Source organism: Anabrus simplex, chromosome X (assembly GCF_040414725.1).
Source record: "Anabrus simplex isolate iqAnaSimp1 chromosome X, ASM4041472v1, whole genome shotgun sequence".
Classification (NCBI taxonomy): domain Eukaryota; kingdom Metazoa; phylum Arthropoda; class Insecta; order Orthoptera; family Tettigoniidae; genus Anabrus; species Anabrus simplex.
Genome location: NC_090279.1, coordinates 217,832,853 through 217,854,044, shown reverse-complemented (window position 1 = coordinate 217,854,044; position 21,192 = coordinate 217,832,853). Strand labels below are relative to the sequence as shown.

Sequence of the window (21,192 nt, the reverse complement as noted above, 5' to 3'; positions counted from 1 at the left end):
AATAAGACTGATAACAAAAAAGACTCCACTGGTGTTGAAAAAAGGCAAAGGGAAGTGAGGTCAACATTACAAGGAAGTTAGTTCTGTCTCACCATTTATTGTCTAGAGAACCTTGAGGTTTCCATTGAGTTTCTTCAGTTTTATTAAAATTGAAGCTACTTCATTACCTGACTTATTACATGTACCTAGCTGCAGACAATGGACCAAAAAATTGTATTAAATTAAATAGACTAAATCCTGCACCCCAAGAAGGGAGACCAGACATCAGCTACATTATTTCATGCAAGAACAGTCTTGAACCCTCTGGTTGTCATGCAAGGAACCTGAAGTAATCAAATAAACGGAAAACAAAAGTCTTTCTCAAGTTAGAGGATAATGGAATGTCTGGTACATAGCAGACTGTTCTTGCATGAAAATTTGATAACTGAACAGGTTCATATTTGTTTCTGTTCTGAAATGAGCTTAAAGATTACCTTTGTACCACACAAGACTAGATTGTGAGTATCCTCCTAGCAAACACCTCCAACTGCTCATTTAACACATTGAATTTTACGAGTACATTTGATTAAAATAGTCTAATTTCAGTTCAGAAAATAAATTACGTTTCTAGGACAATTCAACGTTATCAACTTACAGAGGGTACCGCACAATCCGATTACTCATCACGGTGTAGACAGCCTCTCAATTACTTCCTGCATATATACACAAGAACCTAGTTCATCTAGCCTACATTAATCTGCATTATCAATTCTCTCTTACCCCGACACGAAGATATGTATATCTGTTTTAATAATAATACCACAGATAATTCAGAGATCACCGAAACCAAGCTTCGTGCTATGATTGCCTCGAAAGGTCTGTCCCCTGTATCGTTCCTCTGTTTCTGCATTTTGGGTGTGAACAAGTGAAATGACAAGAGTGGAAGGGGGTTGTATCTATGGGCGAAAGGTTGGGAGATTTGAAGAAATAGATAAGGAAGAACTGTAGGAAAATATAGCTGCAGAATATGGAGTTGGGACTTCAAAATGACGATTAAAGACAGTTTAGAGAACCACATTGAAAGAAAGAAATGTATCCTTAGAAGAGAGATTATTTGTTTAGCTAAGTGAAAAATAGAGCGTGGTTTTCCATGTATTGCCTGATCTTGCACAGGAATGCTTAAACGGCAGCCTGACATCCAGTCAGTGATGGTTAGAAAAATTTAAAGCTCATCATGGCAGATGGAGAACAATAACAACAATTATTACATACTGCAGTTAATCTACAGCTAACAACAACAGCGATTGTGAACTGGAGAAGGAAAGGAGCTGTAAGAAGAAATAATCTCATGTAGAGGCAATGGCACAGCTGGGAAAACTAATGGTTGATTCAGAACATTGGACAGAAATAACCCCAGCCCAGCTGATCGTTAACACTTACATAAATTTGAAACAAAATAAACTTTCACAGTAGTTCGGTAAATCTAAAGTAGTACAGTGTTGACTTTCAGAACCTAAAAAGTGTAGGTTTATTTCTTGTTTGAGACAAAACGGAAAGTTCATAATTCGTATAGAATATGTAGGTTGTATTCAATTTATTAGTTTATTTTTATATTATTAGGATCTCCTCTGATCCTATCCAATCTAGATAAACAAGGTTCTTGTATCAAAACTACTGTAGCTCGATATTTTTTTTTCCTCCACCAAAGAACCACCTTCTGGGAGTTAAAAAGAATGTTTGAGAAACTAAACTCCACCATGGCTGAATGGTATCAAAGCTCATTGCACAACAAAGCTGATCTGCTTTGTTCCTAAAAGACAAATTGATCCAAAATGAAACCACTGCACACTCACAAAGAATACATTATGCTAATTCTTGTTAGGCAGACATCAACATGATGTAAGACACTTATCCAGTTCTACACAGTTTCTCTCAGCCAAGAAACAACTTAAGCACCTGTCAATTTGTAAATCTTTCCTCTTTCTCAAAAGATCTATCAACAGATTAAAGGTCCACTTTAAAAATAACCTAATTTTGAAGTTCACCACAAACTTTAACAGGACTTAAACAACTAGCTGATAAGAAATCAAAATTAAATCTATCAAATATTCTTTAATGTATATCTTATTTTACCACTTAATTTTTGTTGCTATTATACTTTTTCATTTTTTATTTTTATTTTTTTACAGTTATATTTATTAATACGATGGTTATCATCTACTCTTGTCCTTTTTCTTTTAGACTTATATACACATTCACATGCATACGACAAAGCAAGAAAACCAATACATTTCCGTTCACACTCGCAACTTCTTTATACACATGTTATATATATACCACACATAGCGAGGCGAAGCTCAACTCAACGTCCCCGGTCAGTCACCCTGCACTCCAACCACGTACAGGCCCACGTAGGCCAAGTTAACCAGTAATTATTCTGCTTAGAAAAATATTTTCTTGCAATATATGAGCCTAGTAATTCAGGAGAGGGTGAAAATATCTAAATTAATCCTTGTTTCTAAATCAGCCTTTCAGGGACAGACTTCAAACCGAAATGATCTGATGACTTTCATTCAAGAAAATCAGTCACGTTGGTGGAAAATCACGATCTCTTTACTGGCAATGGAATGTTTATACAATTCTTTTATTATATGCCATATTTAACTGACGATTCATGATACAATATACAAATAGAGTATGTATTGGCACAAATTAGTTATAACCAGTTTTCTAAACTAAATCACAAGTAAAATGCTTGATATTTACGTTTAAAACTTCAAATATCCACATAAAATGTGTCATTGAAACACTGGCAACCAGTTTGGTGATTTTAAAATCATCTGCTAGACATGACTAAACCAAACGAGTCAGCGTTTTATTCAAAGACATTTTATATGGATAATTTAGAAATTTTAAATGTAAGTATTGAGCATTTTCGTGATGATGGGATTTAGTTTCCAAAAACCAGTTATAACAAAAGATTTAAATTTGTGCCAATACAGACTGTATTTGTATTTTATTCCATTTCTACAAGCATAAACAAATTAAAAAATAAAAAGCCATGGTTCTTTAATTTGCAGGTGTACTTAGTTCTTCTCAACAAAAATAGAGAAACTATTGCAAGTTTCTCCAAAATTACTTAGAATTTGAATATGAAAAGTTTCATTCTAGTGAACAAAATTTGTCAACTATTGTGAATAGGTCAAACTGACATAACTTCGAGCTTCCTCATATGCCCATATGAGCTCAAAGACACTTCTTTCACTATTGATAGGGCACAAAGCTAGACGCATGTAAATACTGAGGTAAGTACGAAAAGGAAGGAAACTGTGCAGAGAAAAGTCAGCAGCCTTTTAAGTTGTAAACAGGCCTGGAGAAGGGAAGTGATGCACACAAATACAAGGTATGTAAAGACATCACATACAGAACCAATACAGTTAGTAGGCCCTGTCAATAAAAATTTTGAAAGTTTCCCCTTCAAACGATGCTTCCCTCTGGTTAACATATTTGCACAAAAGCACCAGCCTCTGGAAAATTGGGCTTGCTATTCCTCGTTCCCATTCTAAATATCTAATCTTGAAGAAGGTCTCCAAATATAATTGGTATGGTTAATACTAAATCCATGCTCCTTTCTAATTTACAGGGAAAGTGGGAATAATTCGAGAGCAGGTCAAAAAGCTGTATAGGAATTAGTAATTTATCGATGTGGGTTCTAGCAACACGAGCTAACACTAAATTCACACATAAGTGAATGGTGCTCTTAATTTTGAGGAAATGGGCGTCAGGGATTGAAGTGCACGGTGTTACTCACACCAAACTAACAACATAAATCACAACACAGTTTTAAGTAACGTTTGTCGATCACAAATACACAGCAATAAATAAACCGACACCTTGCATTGCTTGGAATAAAATTTTGAACTCCAGACTGCATGACTAGTAATAACTAATTCAGTCTTTAGGCTAGTTTGCATGCCAGGATTGAGTTGAGCACCTCGCTACTGCCTTCCTCGCTTAGCACCTCACACAGGGACATAGTTGCCCTTGGGTCGATAGAACAGCTGTCCCTTCATTATTCTCCTGCCCAATTCATTTCGCAGCAGACTTTTCTCTTTCTTGATTTTCTGCAGGATGCCCCGGTTCTCCTGGGCTCTCCGTGAAAGGTAGGGTAGCACCTCGTTGATGGGTCCGTATGGGATGTACTTGTACACAGAGTAGCCTGACTGACCTGGAAAAAAGTTCAACATAACACACTTTTAAACATCTGCTGGGAAAAGGAACAATCATTAACTAGCAGGAGCCTACGACCTCAACTACCATGCCCAGGCATTTTGATTGAACGTTCCACTTTCTCTGCTGCACAACACAAAAATGGGTTCTGTTGGGAGATCACCAGGAGAGTTAATTCATTTTGTCACGAAACATTACATGTGTCACGCCAACATCGTGGGACATGGAGTGCCAAATGTACTTTCAATAACATGCACGCATAACATCTTCACTATACCGTTCAGTCTGCAGGCCTCTGAATAAACTAGGCACCTCCACAATCTACCATATTTACGCAAATAATCCCCACAACCTTACTTTATTAAGGCTCATTTTTAAAAATAATGCCAATATTGATGCAAATAAAACCTGAACACCAATTTTGTGCATCAATTTTTTTTTTAAATATGCGGGGATTATTCGTGTAAATACGGTAATACTTTCAACTAGCTTTGTGGCCTCATTTAGTATCGCATCTCTCACCATTAAAAACCAAGCCTAACCATCGTCACATTCTCCCAGGTAAGCTATTATCCTCCATTTGCCTCACAAGACCCCATCAAGGACACCACTTTCATCCATTCTCAAAGGAACTTTACACCTATTCAATATAGTGTCAACCATTTATAAAGGTAAATAGTTCCTTAACCCTTAGCCCTCTTTTTCTTCTGAACACTGCTGCCTCTCCAGCTCCATTTAAGAATCTGCTTTCAGAGGGATAACAGAGAGCACAAACATATTGACAGCATATTTATAAAAATCAGCTAAAGCAAACACAAAATAAATATAATACAAGTACAATACAGTACTCAGGTGCAATTTTCAGCATTTTCAAACCTAAAATTATCTCAGTCACTTTTGTCTGTAATAGTGCATTGTGTGAAACTTCCCAAAACACTCGCCGGGATGTAATCCAGGCTTTTTTCTGCAGGTATTGCTGAAAAAAACCACTCTCGCATCGTAATTTAGGCTTACTGTTCATTGCCATATTTAGGATTACACCTAAAAATGCTTTGTTTCAGGAAAAGTAGCATCCATCCACGACCCCCTAATAGACTCACGTGTGAGAGGCGTAACCTTTTGAATGTTTACACTAGCATACCGGATAGTCTCGCGCACAATTCCCGACAATAACTAGTCAGTCAAAGGTAATAATAGGAAAAAGTCAAGTTCATTCAACCATGCGGTTGTTTATAACCTGACGTACCTGTGAATGAGCTTTTGAAATCCAAGTCAGAGTCGCGGTATTTCCTCCATCCATCAGAAGAGGTACCAGCATTGCCATTCAGCATAATTTTCTCGTTATCGGGATTTTTATCAATAAACTCACCAACACAATCTCATTCCGCAATATCTTTCTCACCATTTAATTGAAAATCACTTCCACTATCGCTGAAATCAACGTCACTTTCACCTAAAAGTCTGGCGATTTCTTTCTCACGCTGCTCGAACGACGCCATGTTGCTAAGCAATGTTTGTTTACAAACTCACATGGTCTGCAAAGAATCTGCACAAAACCTGATTTCAAAGAGATTACAGCTATACACGGCTTCAAATTTTCGTCGAATGTTTGCAGTACCTTACTGTACCTGTAATTCATGCACGCGTAACCCGACAAAGGATTTATATAGGGAAGAATGCGGGATATTCTCGTTGTCGGGCATGGCCCGCCGCGTGTGTGCTAAGGGTTAAATGTTAGGACAGGTTTCGATCCTCTTCAGCTAACTGTAGGGAATCATGATGAATGTATGTTAAAATGGACTAGTTATGAGAACATGTTAAAAAACAACTCCCACACATTAAAAAATCTTGTTAAAAAATGATGCTGTAATCATCGTCTACAATTGTTACAATGCTCTTGTTGAAGTAAAGGATACAAGGTAGGTACAGGTATTTGAAAAATGGGGCTGGAAGTAATCTCATATAGTACGATTGAGACGGCCATTATTACAGAGTTCTCGGTTAAATAGTTGACAGTTATATTAGAGTTTCTTTAGTGAATTCTATCAAGAAATGGGAAGTAAGAAAGAATGAATTGTTGCTTGTGAAAAAGGGTTAATAATTGAAGTTTTTCTCGAACTATCTTCCAGCCCCTGGAGTTGACTCATTCATGTGATGTTAACAACTGAGTGAGCACGAGCAGGTGCCTTAGGTCTGCAGTAGTGAAGGAGAACGGTAAAGCAAAGCTTTAGGTCCAGCAGCCAATGTATACTAAGACCCATGATAGCCGAGTCTGACGTTTTGCGCCACCGGCGAGAAAAAGTTGACTAACGTTGCTCGAAAGGATCTGTTGCTATGACAATGATAACAGCGATGCCACATTTAAGGAAGCTATCGCCACAAGGGTTGGCTTGCTCTCAGTCGCTTATGTGATATTATTCGGAGTAGTTCTTGCTGCTTTATGTATGTAAGAATTTCTTTTCTGAATATTATTTTCATTGTTAGTTTCTGTTTCTTGTAAGTTAATCATTAGCTAGTTGTACAGTTCTATTCTGCATTCAACACATGCATTTGTTGAGGTTATTGTCAGAAAATGATTCATTTTGGTGATCACGATATCTCATATGTATCAGCGACGACTTGTTTTGTCGTAAATGCTGGAATTATTAGCACGACCTTAGGAACGGGTCAAAGTTCATTGAATTTTATTAGGCCTACGTTTTATTAAACACTCAGCCTGTAAGAAGGGGCGATATGCCGCAGATGGAGGTAAATATGACAATACAGGATACTTCATAGCTGCTGCTTTCACGCAAACTCTCGTGGACCCAACTATAGCTGCTATCTTGGCACCACTCAGCGGTCACATCTACGGCAATTTTAAGTTATACCTATGGACGTGCAGCAACGAGAGAGAGAGAGAGAGAGAGAGAGAGAGAGAGAGAGAGAGAGAGAGAGAGAGAGAGAGAGAGAAAGAGAGAGAGAGAGAGAGAGAAAGAGAGAGAGAGAGAGAGAGAGAGAGAGAGATATATATATATATATATTGTCCGTTCAATATATAGTTCCGATAAGTAGGGCACCATAAAAGACCTAGTGGAGTGCAAATGTACATAGTGGTTAACCTGTATGAATTGCTTACGATATTGCATTATCTCGCTCATGTTTTACCGATATCTGACTACTGGGATATAGAGGGTTACTCAGCAAAGTTGTCCACCTCTAATATCAAACGGACCAATCAAGATAAAATGGCATCGGCATCCTCTGAGATAATGGTATTAACTGTTTTTAAAATGGAACTACAATGTTTTCTACACCTAAACTTAAGTCTACAAACATGACAAGTTCAGCACTATGATTATTCTGAAAAATTGATCCAAGTACTTCAAGAAAATGTAATGTATTCAAACGTGTTTCATTTGCCAGCTGGGGACTGCCTTATTCAATTTGCACTATGCATGAAACATGAGCTAGCTACTGACAGCATAGTTGCTTCCATCTTCTCCTGACAGCTACGTATTCGCTCTGCTGTTCTCATAAAAGCACTATGATCAAATGTATGATTTGACACCTTTAATATCGCCGTAGGTAACAGGTACGGCAAAGGAAAAACGGATACAGTGAAACCTCGATTCTCCGTTTTTCAAGGGACCATGAAAATAAAACGTACAACACGGGAAAACGGAAAATTCGGGAATGAATGAAAACCATCAACAATTTGGCTAAACATCACAAAAATGAAATATGTATAATTATAATCTTACAAAAACTCCTAAACCAAACCAAAATACAGCCCCAGTGGGACTGCCTGCCAAGCGACCGCTGATCAGCCCGAAGGCCTGCAGATTACGAGGTCGCATGGTCAGTGCGACGAATCCTCTCGGCCGATATTCCTGGCTCACTAGATCGGGATCGCCATCTCACCATTAGATAGCTCCACAATTAAAGGTAATCACATAGGCTGAGTGGACCTGGAACCAGACTTATATCCAGGTAAAATTGTCTGAACTGGTCGCAATCGAACCCGGGCCCTCTGGATGAGAGGCAGGCATGTTAGACCGCGAAACCGTATTAATTACCGGTAGGCCTACGCGAGTTCCAAATTTTCGATACTTTATATTCAGTTTTATAGGGGAATCTTCGTCAGTTTCCCGTGAAAACTTCTTTCAGTTCAGAAACTTTGATTAGGCTAGCCAAACTCTTCGAAAAATCTAATAACGCCAAGTCAAACGACAATCGACCACAAGTAGTTTTTAATGCTCTCATCTAATAAAATAAAGCACATTAGATACAAAAGCACCCAAAATGATGGCAAAATCCCTTCATTTCTTAATCTTTCATTGTAATTTGGTCTCCGGTATACTGTTCGTACGTAGTCAGTTTCTGGAAATCTCGTACCGCGCAAATTAGGCCTACATCGACTTTTAAAGGTTATGTTGAACTCGAAAACACGGTTTCGAATGTAAGTATCGATTCTTAAAAGTTCTCGAATGCATGATATTAAATTCTGCCCGTCACAAATCCAATCAAATTGGAAAGATAAAAGAAATATCATCAAAACTTCAGAAATTACGGTTATTCGTGACCTTGAGGTCACCTGGTAAGCGCGCTCGCTGCACATGTCAGTACGAGTTGGAAATGATACCAACTATTTAAATGTGACGTGCGCAAATAAAACGACTGCGGGTTTTGGTATTTTAACACGAAAACGTAACATTCCCAGTCTTATATTAGGACCTAAACAGTAATAGGCAATCCCAAGACTCGTTCCGTCTTCGAGCAGAGCTGTCGAAATGCGCCGTGTCTCCTTGCAATTGTGGCCACTCTCTGCTTTATGATTTTCCGAGATTCTCTAAGCAATACCACCCGAATGCGATGCTAAGATGGGCCCTTATGCAAGTTCACCGCCGTTCGCTTTTTCAGTACCGGTACAGTCCTTGCTTTAATTATCGCAATGAAGGGGCGTTAACGCCAAGATCCATAAATATGCCATAGCCGTCCTTTCGTGAGATACAGTTTATTAAAAAACGATTGTTCGAGGATTTAGCGTTGATGGGACTGGGATTTCTGGACGGTTGATCCGGGAAATCGTTTCTTCGAGGAACGGATAATGCGGGACTTTTACAACGTGATTTAATTACGATGCTCGCGGGACCACGTAATTTGAACGCATATTCCGGGAAAACGTATTTTCCGGGAACGGATAATCGAGGTTCCACTGTATGCGACTAGTTCTATGCCACAACATTTTTATCCTGACGTGATATTAAACTACACAAGACCAAACGAGCCTAGTGCAACTGGCAGCCACCCCTTCTTAATACTAATTGATTCTTTGAAGAATGAATAAAAGAAAGAGAACAGCCACGAAGGTCGAAGGCATCGCAAACCTAATACTGTCAGGATCAGAAAAAAAAAAAGGAGGGGGTTTTGGCAGAGGAAGTCTGATACCAGTTTGGCAAGAAAAGCATATGAAGAAATTCCAGTATATGCTATAAACGACGTTCATTTGTCGAGAGTCACAGCCAGGTCAATACCACCATTTTAGTACCATCCAACAGGCAAAGCTATTTCGTATTTCATTTGTTTTGCGGTGTTTCAATGCCCACTTTTCTGAACTCAGATTAGATTTGAACTATACATGTGTAAACAGAGTTCAGTTTTGTACAATGCGACGAAGTCGCAATCTCAGTTCATTTTCAGAGCTAGATTCTAAATTGATCTCTGGTCAGATGTCTTCATACAATTGGGCCTAGGACCATTACTATCCAGGCTTTTACCACCCAACTGAAAGACTGAGTATCAGCTCAAATATTAATTTTTCCAACTTTTTCTTGTTAACATTTGTTGTTGTTTGAGTAATCAGTCCATAGACTGATGCATCTCTCCGTGCCACCCTATCATGTGCTAACCTTTTCATTTCTACATAACTATTGCATCCTACATCTGCTCTAATCTGCTTGTCATATTCATACCTTGGCCTACCCCTACCATTCTTACCACCTACACTTCCTTCAAAAACCAACTGAACAAGTCCTGGGTGTCATTTATAAAGACTAATTTACAATCATCCCAAGGAAATCCGTATTTTACAGAGAATTTAATACAAGAAATAATACTTACCAAGAGGGAAGGTAATGTAGTCGCACATTCCCAATAACTGACCAAAACAGATGACCTTATCTTCTGGAGAGATGCCGATTTCCTTCATCCTGTTACAAGAGATGACAATTATTACATACTGTAGGTTTACAGAGGAAGAAGAAATACTCTAATCAAATGTAAGAACTCACTTTTCAATAGCAAACCGGACAGTGTCTTCGTTGTGACTGGCCACCATGATGCCAATCTTCTTCTCCTGTCCCAGGTCTTTCAGGTCCTTGATGCGGCGCAGACATTCAGTCAAGGTGCGGTGGTACATCTCTGTCGTAGCTTCAAACGTGGGGTTGGTAGGGTCCGGATAGCCAAGGACGCTCGCACGAGCTCTTTCCTGGAATAATGTTAGTAGTGTTATACTCTGCCACTGCTGCATTATCTATTTTAATGTATTCTATAGTTTGTTCTCCTTAACCCACACCTTGTTGTGTAAAAATGCATGTGGTGGAAACTGAGCCAAATGGCAGATTTTCTGTATTGTCTTCATGCACTTTCACAATTAAGACATTTTACTTTCAGCACAGCAAATTAATAATACATTTCTAGAGAGTGCACCTCACAGAACGTGCAGCAGGCTAAAGATCACGGCTCCAATGGTAATGTAGGATGCTAAATGGTTTATTTTGTCACCTATTCAATACATATAAATTTTACATTTAGGAATTTTATTATTAATTCCGCTTGAGACATGTTTTGCCCTTCATTGAGGGCATCATCAGTCAAATTACCTCCTCAAGGCAAAAATCAGGTACCTGATTAGTATTTAACATGCAAAAATTAATACACATTACCATGGGAAAATTAAGTACCTACGAAAAACTCTTGCACAATGGTGATGGTTAAACAATACAAGTTAAAAGAATAAGAAGTTGGCACCAATCTTTAAAATTACTGGGTAATTATAGCAGAGTTCAGCATTGGTGCTCTGAAGAATAATTGATGCACTCATAGGAAATTATAAAGTTTATAAAATTATTTACAGTATAACAGTCGGGGGGGAAAGGGTATAGTGCTCAGCGCCAATGTTTTTTTTTTTTAAATTACTGCCAATGATTGGTAACTATACAGTAAATTTACATTATCCAATTGAACAGTTGAGAATTACAGTTTATATACATACAAATTTATATGTATTGAAAAGGTGACAAAATAAACCATTTAGCATCCTACATTCATTATCTTCAATACGGACAACAATGATTTTTATCACTTCCAATCGTAATATCGAGAAAACCGAGCTCGATAGCTGCAGTCACTTAAGTGTGGCCAGTATCCAGTATTCGGGAGATAGTAGGTTCGAATCCCACTGTCGGCAGCCCTCAAGATGGCTTTCCGTGGTTTCCCATTTTCACACCAGGCAAATGCTGGGGCTGTACCTTAAGGCCATGGCCGCTTCCTTCCCACTCCTAGCCCTTTCCTGTCCCATCGTCGCCATAAGACCTATCCATGTCGGTGCGACGTAAAGCAACTAGCAAAAACAAACCGAGAAATGCAACTAATCAGCCAGCCGCATATTAGAAAAATTTTATCGGTTTCACCTTTTTTTGTTACAAATTGATGAGAGCAGTGCACAATACACTAGAGCACAGACTGCACGATGTAACTGCGACATATTGGGAGACTGCGGCCCAAAGAGTTTCTCTTTTTCTCTGTGCAGGATATCAATACCTATGTATTTAATTAGTTTTGTATTTAAGCACTTTTATCCTTACTTATTTAATTCCCTAACCAGTCAAAATAAATAGAACCCGAAATTCAGATTCTCTAGGTCTCATTATTACTACAGGTAATATTGCATACGCTATCCTCAACCATTTTTGTTTGTTTGTGCCGTGAGCGTAGTTGAAGTGCTAAGCAAAGCAACCATTAGGTTCTTTAAACCTTTCACAAAATAGTTAAAACTGGCACCTGTTACAAGTTTTATTACATTTTAAACTCATTACGCATTTCAGAGACTTTGCCCCGTCGTGAGGTGGTGAAATAATGATATATATAATAGTTGTTCTACTTGATATAAAGAATATTACACTACCGCTTTTTTTTTTTTTTTTTTTTTACACAAAATAACATTACAGAAATAAAAGAAGACTCAACGCCCTCTTTTCAGAAACAAAGGACAGAAAGAAAATTACCTTGATTTTCACAATACGAGACTAATGACACCGGTAATTAATATGAACCGACAACCACCAATAATGTGAAATAAATCTAAAATTCATATATCTAGCATCCTCGTCAGACCAACTAAACTCCAGGAATAGCTCAGCTTATAAATTAAACAAGAAGCTACTGCACATCTTAAAAATGTCCTGAACAATGGAAAATTACAGAATAACAAATAATACTGAATTTAATGCATTTGTAAGTAATATTAGTGTCCCATGCCTGGACACTGTCCATCGTAATAGCAATGCATCTATAAAACTCTCATTACAAATGATCAACCACCACCTCCAGAAGCATAAAAAGAGAACTTGTTCCGTCATAATTATTTTAAATCTACCAGCAGCAAGATGTTTTAGCTGTGGGATATATGGTGCAATCTCATTAGCACTTTTCCTATTTAACATGACTTTCTCCAGTTCCAGTCCTACTAAATACGTGTCACTACATCTCTTCAAAATGTGTTCTATTCCCACTTATGATTACCACATTTTCGTTGTACTGTCTGGTAGGGAACCAGGTTTTCTTCTTATTTCATGATATAAATACAAAATTTGGCATCCGTAAAACATGCGATGTTGCTTCCTTTCCCTGATACTTTTTGACAGTGAAGAACTGATTTCAGTTATGACAACACGGAAGTGATAGCTGACACCCCCCCCCCCCCTCTCTCTCTCTCCCCCCGCTTGTCTGTTTCTCCTTCGTGTAGGTTAGAGGTTTATGCATAACCATCACAGACTGAACTTACAGATTATGTCTATATTCCTTGTAGAGCTTCTCTTCATCCAGTCGGTACATTATTCTTTGAATTATTAGTAAATACAGTACTCTGAAGTTTTCTGTTCAGTTGAACATTTTAAGAAATGCATTGCCTTCTAAGCTAGCAAACTCTTAATTGTTTCAATCTTGTCAGTGTCACCAATATTGAATCTCTTTTGCTAGATCTGCTGACATTTCATACTGTACTGGATTCAGGGGTGTCTTGTTCGTATGATGTAAGTTTGCTCACCTGACTGCTTGTGCACTTCAGTGGTGTGATAAAAATTTACTCTATGTTGTTACGATCTATTTTAATTTATTTGTCATAATGGGTAAGAAGAAAGTATGACAAATAAACAATGACAATTTGAAATATATTCAAGAGGGACTATATAATCTGTACATAAAGCATGTGGGTATAATGCAAAACTAGGAAGATACTCTGCAAAAGGAAGGAAATACAACGTGCTTTGAGGAAGGGGTGAGCGGCAAAAGGAGACTTGCGCGAAAGGGACAGTTTCCTGAACTGGAAAGTGTGTTATTGACATAGTTCGTACCAACTGACAGAACCGTGGTTCAACCACAGGCCCGGAATTTAGCCGCGTTGAACTATTAATTTCTGATTCAAGTGTGAATTTTATTTCAGAACTTACGGAGTGTAGATTGAGGAATGTTCCACTTTCGCATTATATCCCACACGCTTTATGTAAGGATTATAATCAACCTCTTGAATATATTTCAACTTGTCATCGTCTAAAAGTGGTTTAAAAGTGTTTTAGCATTGATTAATCTTTGATCTATAACAGTAAAAATGTCATCTACATTCCTCGTCCAATAGTGAATGAAAATAATTTAAAGTATTTTTCAGGCGAAACATGGCCTACATATTGACTATTTATTTAGAATAGTATAAATAAGTATTGAACACATGGAACCAAATATTATATATCTGTCAAGGAATAAGAATTGATCTGTGTACAAGATATTCATTTTCATTTATATGTTATTTATTTCCCGCATAAGTAACTGATAACCTACAGTATGTTTACGTTGTGACTGTCTTAGTGCACGTCATTTAATAAAACTTCATTGGTAACAGTTTTTATTATTTCATAAGGAATTAACACAGTCAGTCATGGAAAAGGCCTGAATCAAAACATGGTTATGTTAAAGATTATCAATTTTAAGTTGCGATCACGGATTTTGTAGTTCTCAATTGAGTGCCCACAAATTTTGAAATAAATTTTCACCAAATTAGAACTTTTCTACATTCGTATGTATTCAGTCCAATTTCAAATTCTGATTGGAAATAGCCCTCAAGTCATACATTCCATACAAGTTCAGCAACAACAGACAAGAGCTGGGCACTATCGACTGTCATCCTTATGAAAACAGTCTCTTAATTTTCACCAGCATATTTTTAATCATGCTACCAAGCGAGTGGCTGCGTGGTTTGGGGCGCAGAGCTGTCAACTTGCATTCGTGAGATCGTGGGTTCGGCAGCCCCGAAGGTGATTTCCCCATTTTCACACAAAGCAAACGTTGGAGGTGTACCTGAATTACGGCCACGCCCCTTTCCTACCCCATTGTCGCCATAAGACCTATCTGTGTTAGTACAACATAAAACCAATTCCAAACATTAAATTCTAAATGTGTTAAACTTCTTGAGTCAAAACAGAAGACATTTAGAGAACCATCTGCTTCAAACGGAAGTTGACACTTGCTTCTCTATGAAAATGGCAGACAGAAAGCCACACAAGGACAACTTACCTGCTCCAAATAAGCACCTCGCACCAACTTGGCACCAAAGTAGAAATCTTGTCGTTTAGCCTGCTCCAAGTCTGTCGTACACTCATTGTATGCGTCCTTCAGGTAACATTGGTAAGTGTTGAATACAACAGCCTGCAATAACAGAAAATTCTAGAATAAGTAATTTGGTGTGGAAGGAAACTACTAGATGCTCTTTCATTAAGTAATTGAGCAACTTGAGCTGAAAGCAATAAGAGAGGCTTCACTTACAAAGTGAAACAAGTCCACTTTAAGAAATTTGTTTAGAATTGAAGCAAAGCAAGCAGTTGCCTTTATTAATGATTAGCAAAGCAGGGGTCCGCATACTACAAGAAACAAAATTAAGTGATTTCCTCAGTTGTGCTGAAAGCTGAGCCTTGGACACCTCTATGAAAGTAAAAGATAAATTTCAAAAATCACTTCCGGCCTAAATGCAATTCTGGAAAAACATCGTAAAATTGCTTGTTTCTTTACTTGTTTTCTTTCTGATTCAAATCCTAGCCAAATGAACTTACTTACATAATTCTTTCTGTAATGTATTCTTTGGTTCAATACCCTCAGGCATTTTTTTAAATGTCCACACCTAATGTAGTTATAAGGGCTTCAGTGAAAGTCTGCACTGACACACATTAGCGCTCGTAGTGGTAGAAAAAGACAAACTGCTATTCTAAGCGATTGAATAATGAAGATTACCCGCGATCGGTCGTGCGTTAGATTTTATCTAACATGATATCTGTGTAGAGAAAACATCAAATAGAGGGTATTTTTCAGGTTGGATTTGTTTCTTCATAGTTCAAATGCATTAAGGTAGATTTAATATTATGAAAATTACACTTTTACTCCCTCAACGTAGACAAACAGGAATTTTTAGAAATAATTGCTGGAGCATAGAAAGTTAAAATGATATTGTATTCATAAGAAATATTTTCCAGCAATCGATAACGTTCATACAGTTCTTCGCTTAAACTTTTAACACCAGGCAGTTTAGTTATTATGCCGGCCCCGTGGTGTAGGGCTAGTTCGAGGTCCACTCAGCCTACGCGATTACAATCAAGGAGCTATCTGATGGCGAGATGGCGGCTCCGGTCTAGAAAGCCAAGAATAACGGCAGAGAGGATTCATCGATTCATCGTGCTGACAACACGACACCTCGTAATCTGCAGGCCTTCGGGCTCAGCAGTGGTCGCTTGGTATGCCATGGCCTTTCGGGGCTACTGCACCATTGGGTTTGGTTTGTTTTGGTTTAGTTAAGTTGTTATATTTTTCTCGCGTGTTTTAGTCGGAACTGGCTTATGGACCTCCCACTTCATAATTTTGTATTTACCTATGTACTCTGAAGCCGGTCTACATTCAAGTAAATCACTGATATGCACATCACTCTCGTCTCCACTTACATCTGATTGACCTGAATCAGATTTGTGTTCACTGTGTTCAGAAGGTGCGTCACTTTCACCACTGTTCGTCAAGAAAAGAACTAGGAGTCACATGCTCATCTTCCTCTTCGATCCACCGCATAATTAGATCCTCTTCTGGGTTCGAAGCAATGTTATACACCTCACTTCCACATGTATGTCACATCCAACGTCACTGCTTGCGCCCTTAGAAACAACCCAACACTAACGTGACCAGTCCCGCAGCTAGATTTCATCTAGCACACAGGTCTCCGCCAATTCAAAACCCTGTCACCAATCACGCGACACCCCACTGTTGAAAGTAACAAAGTGGTGTCGCTCAGATAGTGGGGAAAGCATTTCGGAGAGTTCTGCGCCATCCACCACGGAAAAACAAAATTGTGACGAAGAAACTGCCAATGTTAGATTTTTTCTAACAGCGCGACCGATCCCGGGTTAAGATAGGATTGTAATTTCTAAGACTAAATAAAGAATATATTCCCATATTTTATTATATTTTATAACTCGTATCCCTAGGATGTTTTTGACATAGAGTTGCTTGCCTGAAGGGCTTAACTGGGTTTTTTTTGACAGGCACAGATTTAGGTTCTGTTTGAGTTGTGGACAATTACAATTTCCTAATTTATTGTTTGCAACAATGGGCATACTGTACTTCTTGCAGTCATCAAGCTTTAATGTTTGTCTGGAACAATTTGAGTGCCTTGTTATTGTTGTCAAAGTTAGTTGTTAGGAACATGAACATATGGAATAGCCATTCCACTGCGATCACAACCTTAGCATTGTTACAACCTTTTAAACAGACCTTCTAAATATTTCAGAAACGCTGCCCGATTCACCACCGTTTGATCTCATTACTCCAATAGTGGAATGCCTTTTCTGAGGTGAGGTTCAAATATCAATGAAGTTCTCTTATCTCTAATGTATGGCTAAAACAGAAATGCTCACAGCTGTGTATTACCTCATACAGAGGAGAAGGGTTCCGATGACTTCACCGACGGCCAAGCATGGTGGGGAGATCCGTGTTTGATCCCTACCTCTTACTCTTTGAGTAAGTTATAGCTTATTAACACGTTCAGTACCTGCTTCTGAGCGGGACACTTGAATGCCTGGACCGGCCATTTTCATGCCCGGCCCTCTCGACGTGCATCACTTAATACAATTTACAATTACTCCTAAACTATAAATGTTAGAAAAATGATACTTTGTGCTTACCTCTAGTAAATATTTAGGGTGTGATATCTGGTGTCACAGGTTTCAAAATACGTCTAATTTTATACAGCCTATCTGTATTTTCGGCATAATGATTACTGTCACCGAAGTGAAGAAATGAAAGAATATGAAGGAAGCGTATTCGGAACACTGTATTAGAAAATATCGGAGTATGAAAAACAGGGTTCTCGTTCCAGTACATTTTTATATCAGGATTTTGGACTAATCGGTTTCCACAATTGCATGATCGAATTATTTGTGAAAGGCCGGGGGATCGCATTTGACTCGCGTATAGATTGGTCTGCTCACACATACTGATAAAATTCGTCATTCATGAAAATACTCGCATAACTCAAAATATCCTGCTTATTTTCTATTTGAACGTTTATACCCGAATTCTCTGTAAATGGTGGAACGGGTGGACAATAACTAGATGGTATGTATCAGGCACTTCACTTTTCTCTATAGGCCTATCGGAATTTCCTCGTCACTCTCACTATCTGAGTCTATTTCAGGAATAAGTTCATCACCAGAATAATAATTGTGAGCAATATCTAATAATTAATCTTCCGTAAGAAACTTTGTTTTATAAGCCATTATACTACACTCAGTAAGAACGACACACACTGCATTGGAATCTCAAGTACCGTCTTGACGCACGAGGAAGTGCTGAGATATTCCCGCTAAAACAGCTAAGATAAACATGAGCCCACTCAACGCGAGCGTTATCTCAAAAAGGTCAACCAACTTCCTGCTACAACCAATAACGCTGACTAAGGTGTAAGAATGCATAGATGACGAATATAAACAGGATTGCTTCGCGCGGAACATTAAACGTCTTACGCCGTCCACGGTCCGCAATGAGTTAAGGTACAAGTTTTGAAACATTAGCCACAGTGGACCGCTTGAGTAGTTCCACGTTCACTTTCGCTTTGAAGGTTGTACTGTTTGGTTCTTGCGATCTGCCCAGTACTTTGTTCTGATCTTAATTTTCTCAACTTGTCTGAAATCGCTATAGCCCTTCTATGCGTCATTTTTCCTGAAAATGTGCAAGTCGTAAAAAGGGTGTTTACTTAGTTTTGATCTCTGCATCTGTTATCTCAAGTCCAACTGCTGTGAGATGCTGAATTTTGTGGATCCACTGTCCCCCTGTCTTCTTTCCAAGATTTATGATCACGTAAGTTTTGAAAGATTATTAAAAGTATTTATTTGAAATTTTATAGGAAGTGTTGCAACCATTTTTGTTTCTAGAGCTTCAAAGTTTCCTTGATGTGTCTACTCCAATCCTTACATTGATGTCTGCCCTCCCATGTATGGAGTCTTGTAAATGGTTGGAAAACGTAGGTTGCAATTTGTGTGATCCGACAAGTTCCATGCACCTAGTTGCTTTGAAAGTGAAATTTTGATGGAATGCTTTCAATCCCCCCCCCACACACGCACACACACACACACAAAATATGTACAGTGGAACCTCGATTACACGTTCCCGGAAGCTACGTTTTCCCTATTATTCGTTCGAATTATCCGCGAGCATCCTAATTAAATTATGTTGTAAAAATCCCGCATTATCCGTTCCTCGAAGAAACGATTTCCAGTATATCAACCACCCAGAAATTTCAGTCCCGTCAATGCTAAATCCTCGATCACGCGATTTTCAAGAAACCGTACCTCACGAAAGGACGGCTACAGCATACTTACAGATCTTTGTGTTAACGTACCATCATTGCGGTAATTTGAGGAAGTACTATACCGGAAAAACGATAGGCGGTGAATTTGCATAAGGGACCATCTTAGCATCGCGTTCGGGTGGTACTGTTTAGAGAATTGAAATCATAAAGCAGAGTGTGTCCACAACAATTGTAAGGAGACAGAGCGCATTTCGACAGCTCTACTTGAAGACAGAACAAGTTTCGTCAAATGTTCGTATTTGACAAACATCTACATTATGTCCAGGGTTAAATGTTCATTTTTTTCTTACTTTTTTCGAGTGGATCACAGAACAGGTTTTAGGCACTTCCCTCAGGGCACTGTATAGTCACAGATTTCAGGCAGGAATCGAAACTGCTCCTTCTTAAGTAACACAAATTTAGTATTTTAATATTATCGTATATGATTAGGTTAATCAGAGTTTACACAAGGAGTAATTTTAATACCACCTATTCAATACAATTTATAAATTGCTATTAGCTATTTTCAATACGGAATAATGACGAGAATAATGGTTTGTAATACAATTAGGTTATCGAGACCAGAACAGATGTTGCACCTTACACACGTAAAGCCATGGGAGGTTTTGTGATTGCCTATTACTGTTTTGCTCCTAATAAAAGACTGAGGATTTCACTTTTTTTTTTAGTTAACATTTTATAAAAACCGCAGTCATTTTATCTGCGCATGTTACATTAAAAAACTTAGTATCATTTCGCACTCGTACCGACTTTTACAGCAAGCGCGCTTTCCAGCTGAGCTCAAGGTCGCGAATTTTCTTTCCAATTTGATTGTGATTAGCGACAGGCAGAACTGAATATAATGCATTCAAGAACTTCAGAATCGATACATTCGAAACCATATTCTCGAGTTCAACACCACTTTAACAGTCAATGTAGGCCTAATTTACGTGGTACAAGATTTCCATAAACTGACTATGAACACAATATACCGGTGACCAAATTACAATGGAAGATTTAAAAATAAGGATTTTGCCATCAAGTTGAGCGCTTTTGTAGCCAATGTGCTTTATTTTATTAGATTAGAGAATTTAAAACTACTTGTGGTCGATTGTTGTTTGGCTTAGTGTTATTAGGTATTTCAAACAGTTTGACTGATCAAGGTTGCTGAACTGAAAGAAGTTTTCAGAGGAAACTGATAAAGTTTCCCCAGTAACAATGAATGTAAAATATGCAAGTATGCAAAGTATTTTGAAAAACTTTATAATCAAGGTGACTGCTCAGAGGAAGGAGATAAGAAAATGGAAAATAAGATGGAGAAAAAGAAAACTTGGAAGGGCAGTGAAAGCAATGACCAAAGGTAAAGCAAGTGGAAAAGATGAATTCAATGCTGATATGATTAAGGCAGCAGGAAGCACTGTACCACTGTTAAAAAAAGGAAATGGGAAGAAATGTGAAAATTATAGAGGTATAACCTTATCACATGGGCTAAAAATAGTGGAGAAAGTCATAGACAAAAGACTGAGGAATATAATAGAAACACAGAGGAAGAACAATATGGCTTTAGACCAAATAGATCAACAATAGACTTGATATTTACAATGCAAACGATAATGGAAAAACATCTGGAAAGGAACAAGAAAATCATCTTTGTAGTTTTGGATTTGGAAAAAGCTTATGATACAGTTAACAGAAAACATATATGGGAATGCCTACTGAAAAGGAATGTACAAGATCATTAGTTAACAAGATAAAAATGTTGTATCATGAGAGTAAAAGCCGTGTACAAGTGGAGAGTGGTGACTCTGAAACATTGTATACAAAAAAACGGTCTCAAGCAAGGAAGTGCA

General features: G+C 38.1%; 1 protein-coding gene across 2 annotated transcripts in view; it reads right to left on the bottom strand.

Annotated features, from left to right (window-relative positions):
- Positions 1–869: 869 nt before the first annotated feature.
- Positions 870–21,192, bottom strand: part of slgA (proline dehydrogenase slgA) — a 241,874-nt gene continuing 221,551 nt past the window's right edge. For both annotated transcript variants that reach the window (XM_067159275.2, XM_067159276.2), the window contains 4 exons: positions 15,037–15,168; positions 10,482–10,678; positions 10,312–10,400; positions 870–4,207 (listed from right to left, as the gene is read on the bottom strand). In XM_067159275.2, coding sequence (XP_067015376.2) covers positions 4,002–4,207; positions 10,312–10,400; positions 10,482–10,678; positions 15,037–15,168 — 624 coding nt within the window. In that variant the 3' untranslated portion in view covers positions 870–4,001. The remainder of the gene's footprint in view (positions 4,208–10,311; positions 10,401–10,481; positions 10,679–15,036; positions 15,169–21,192) is intronic.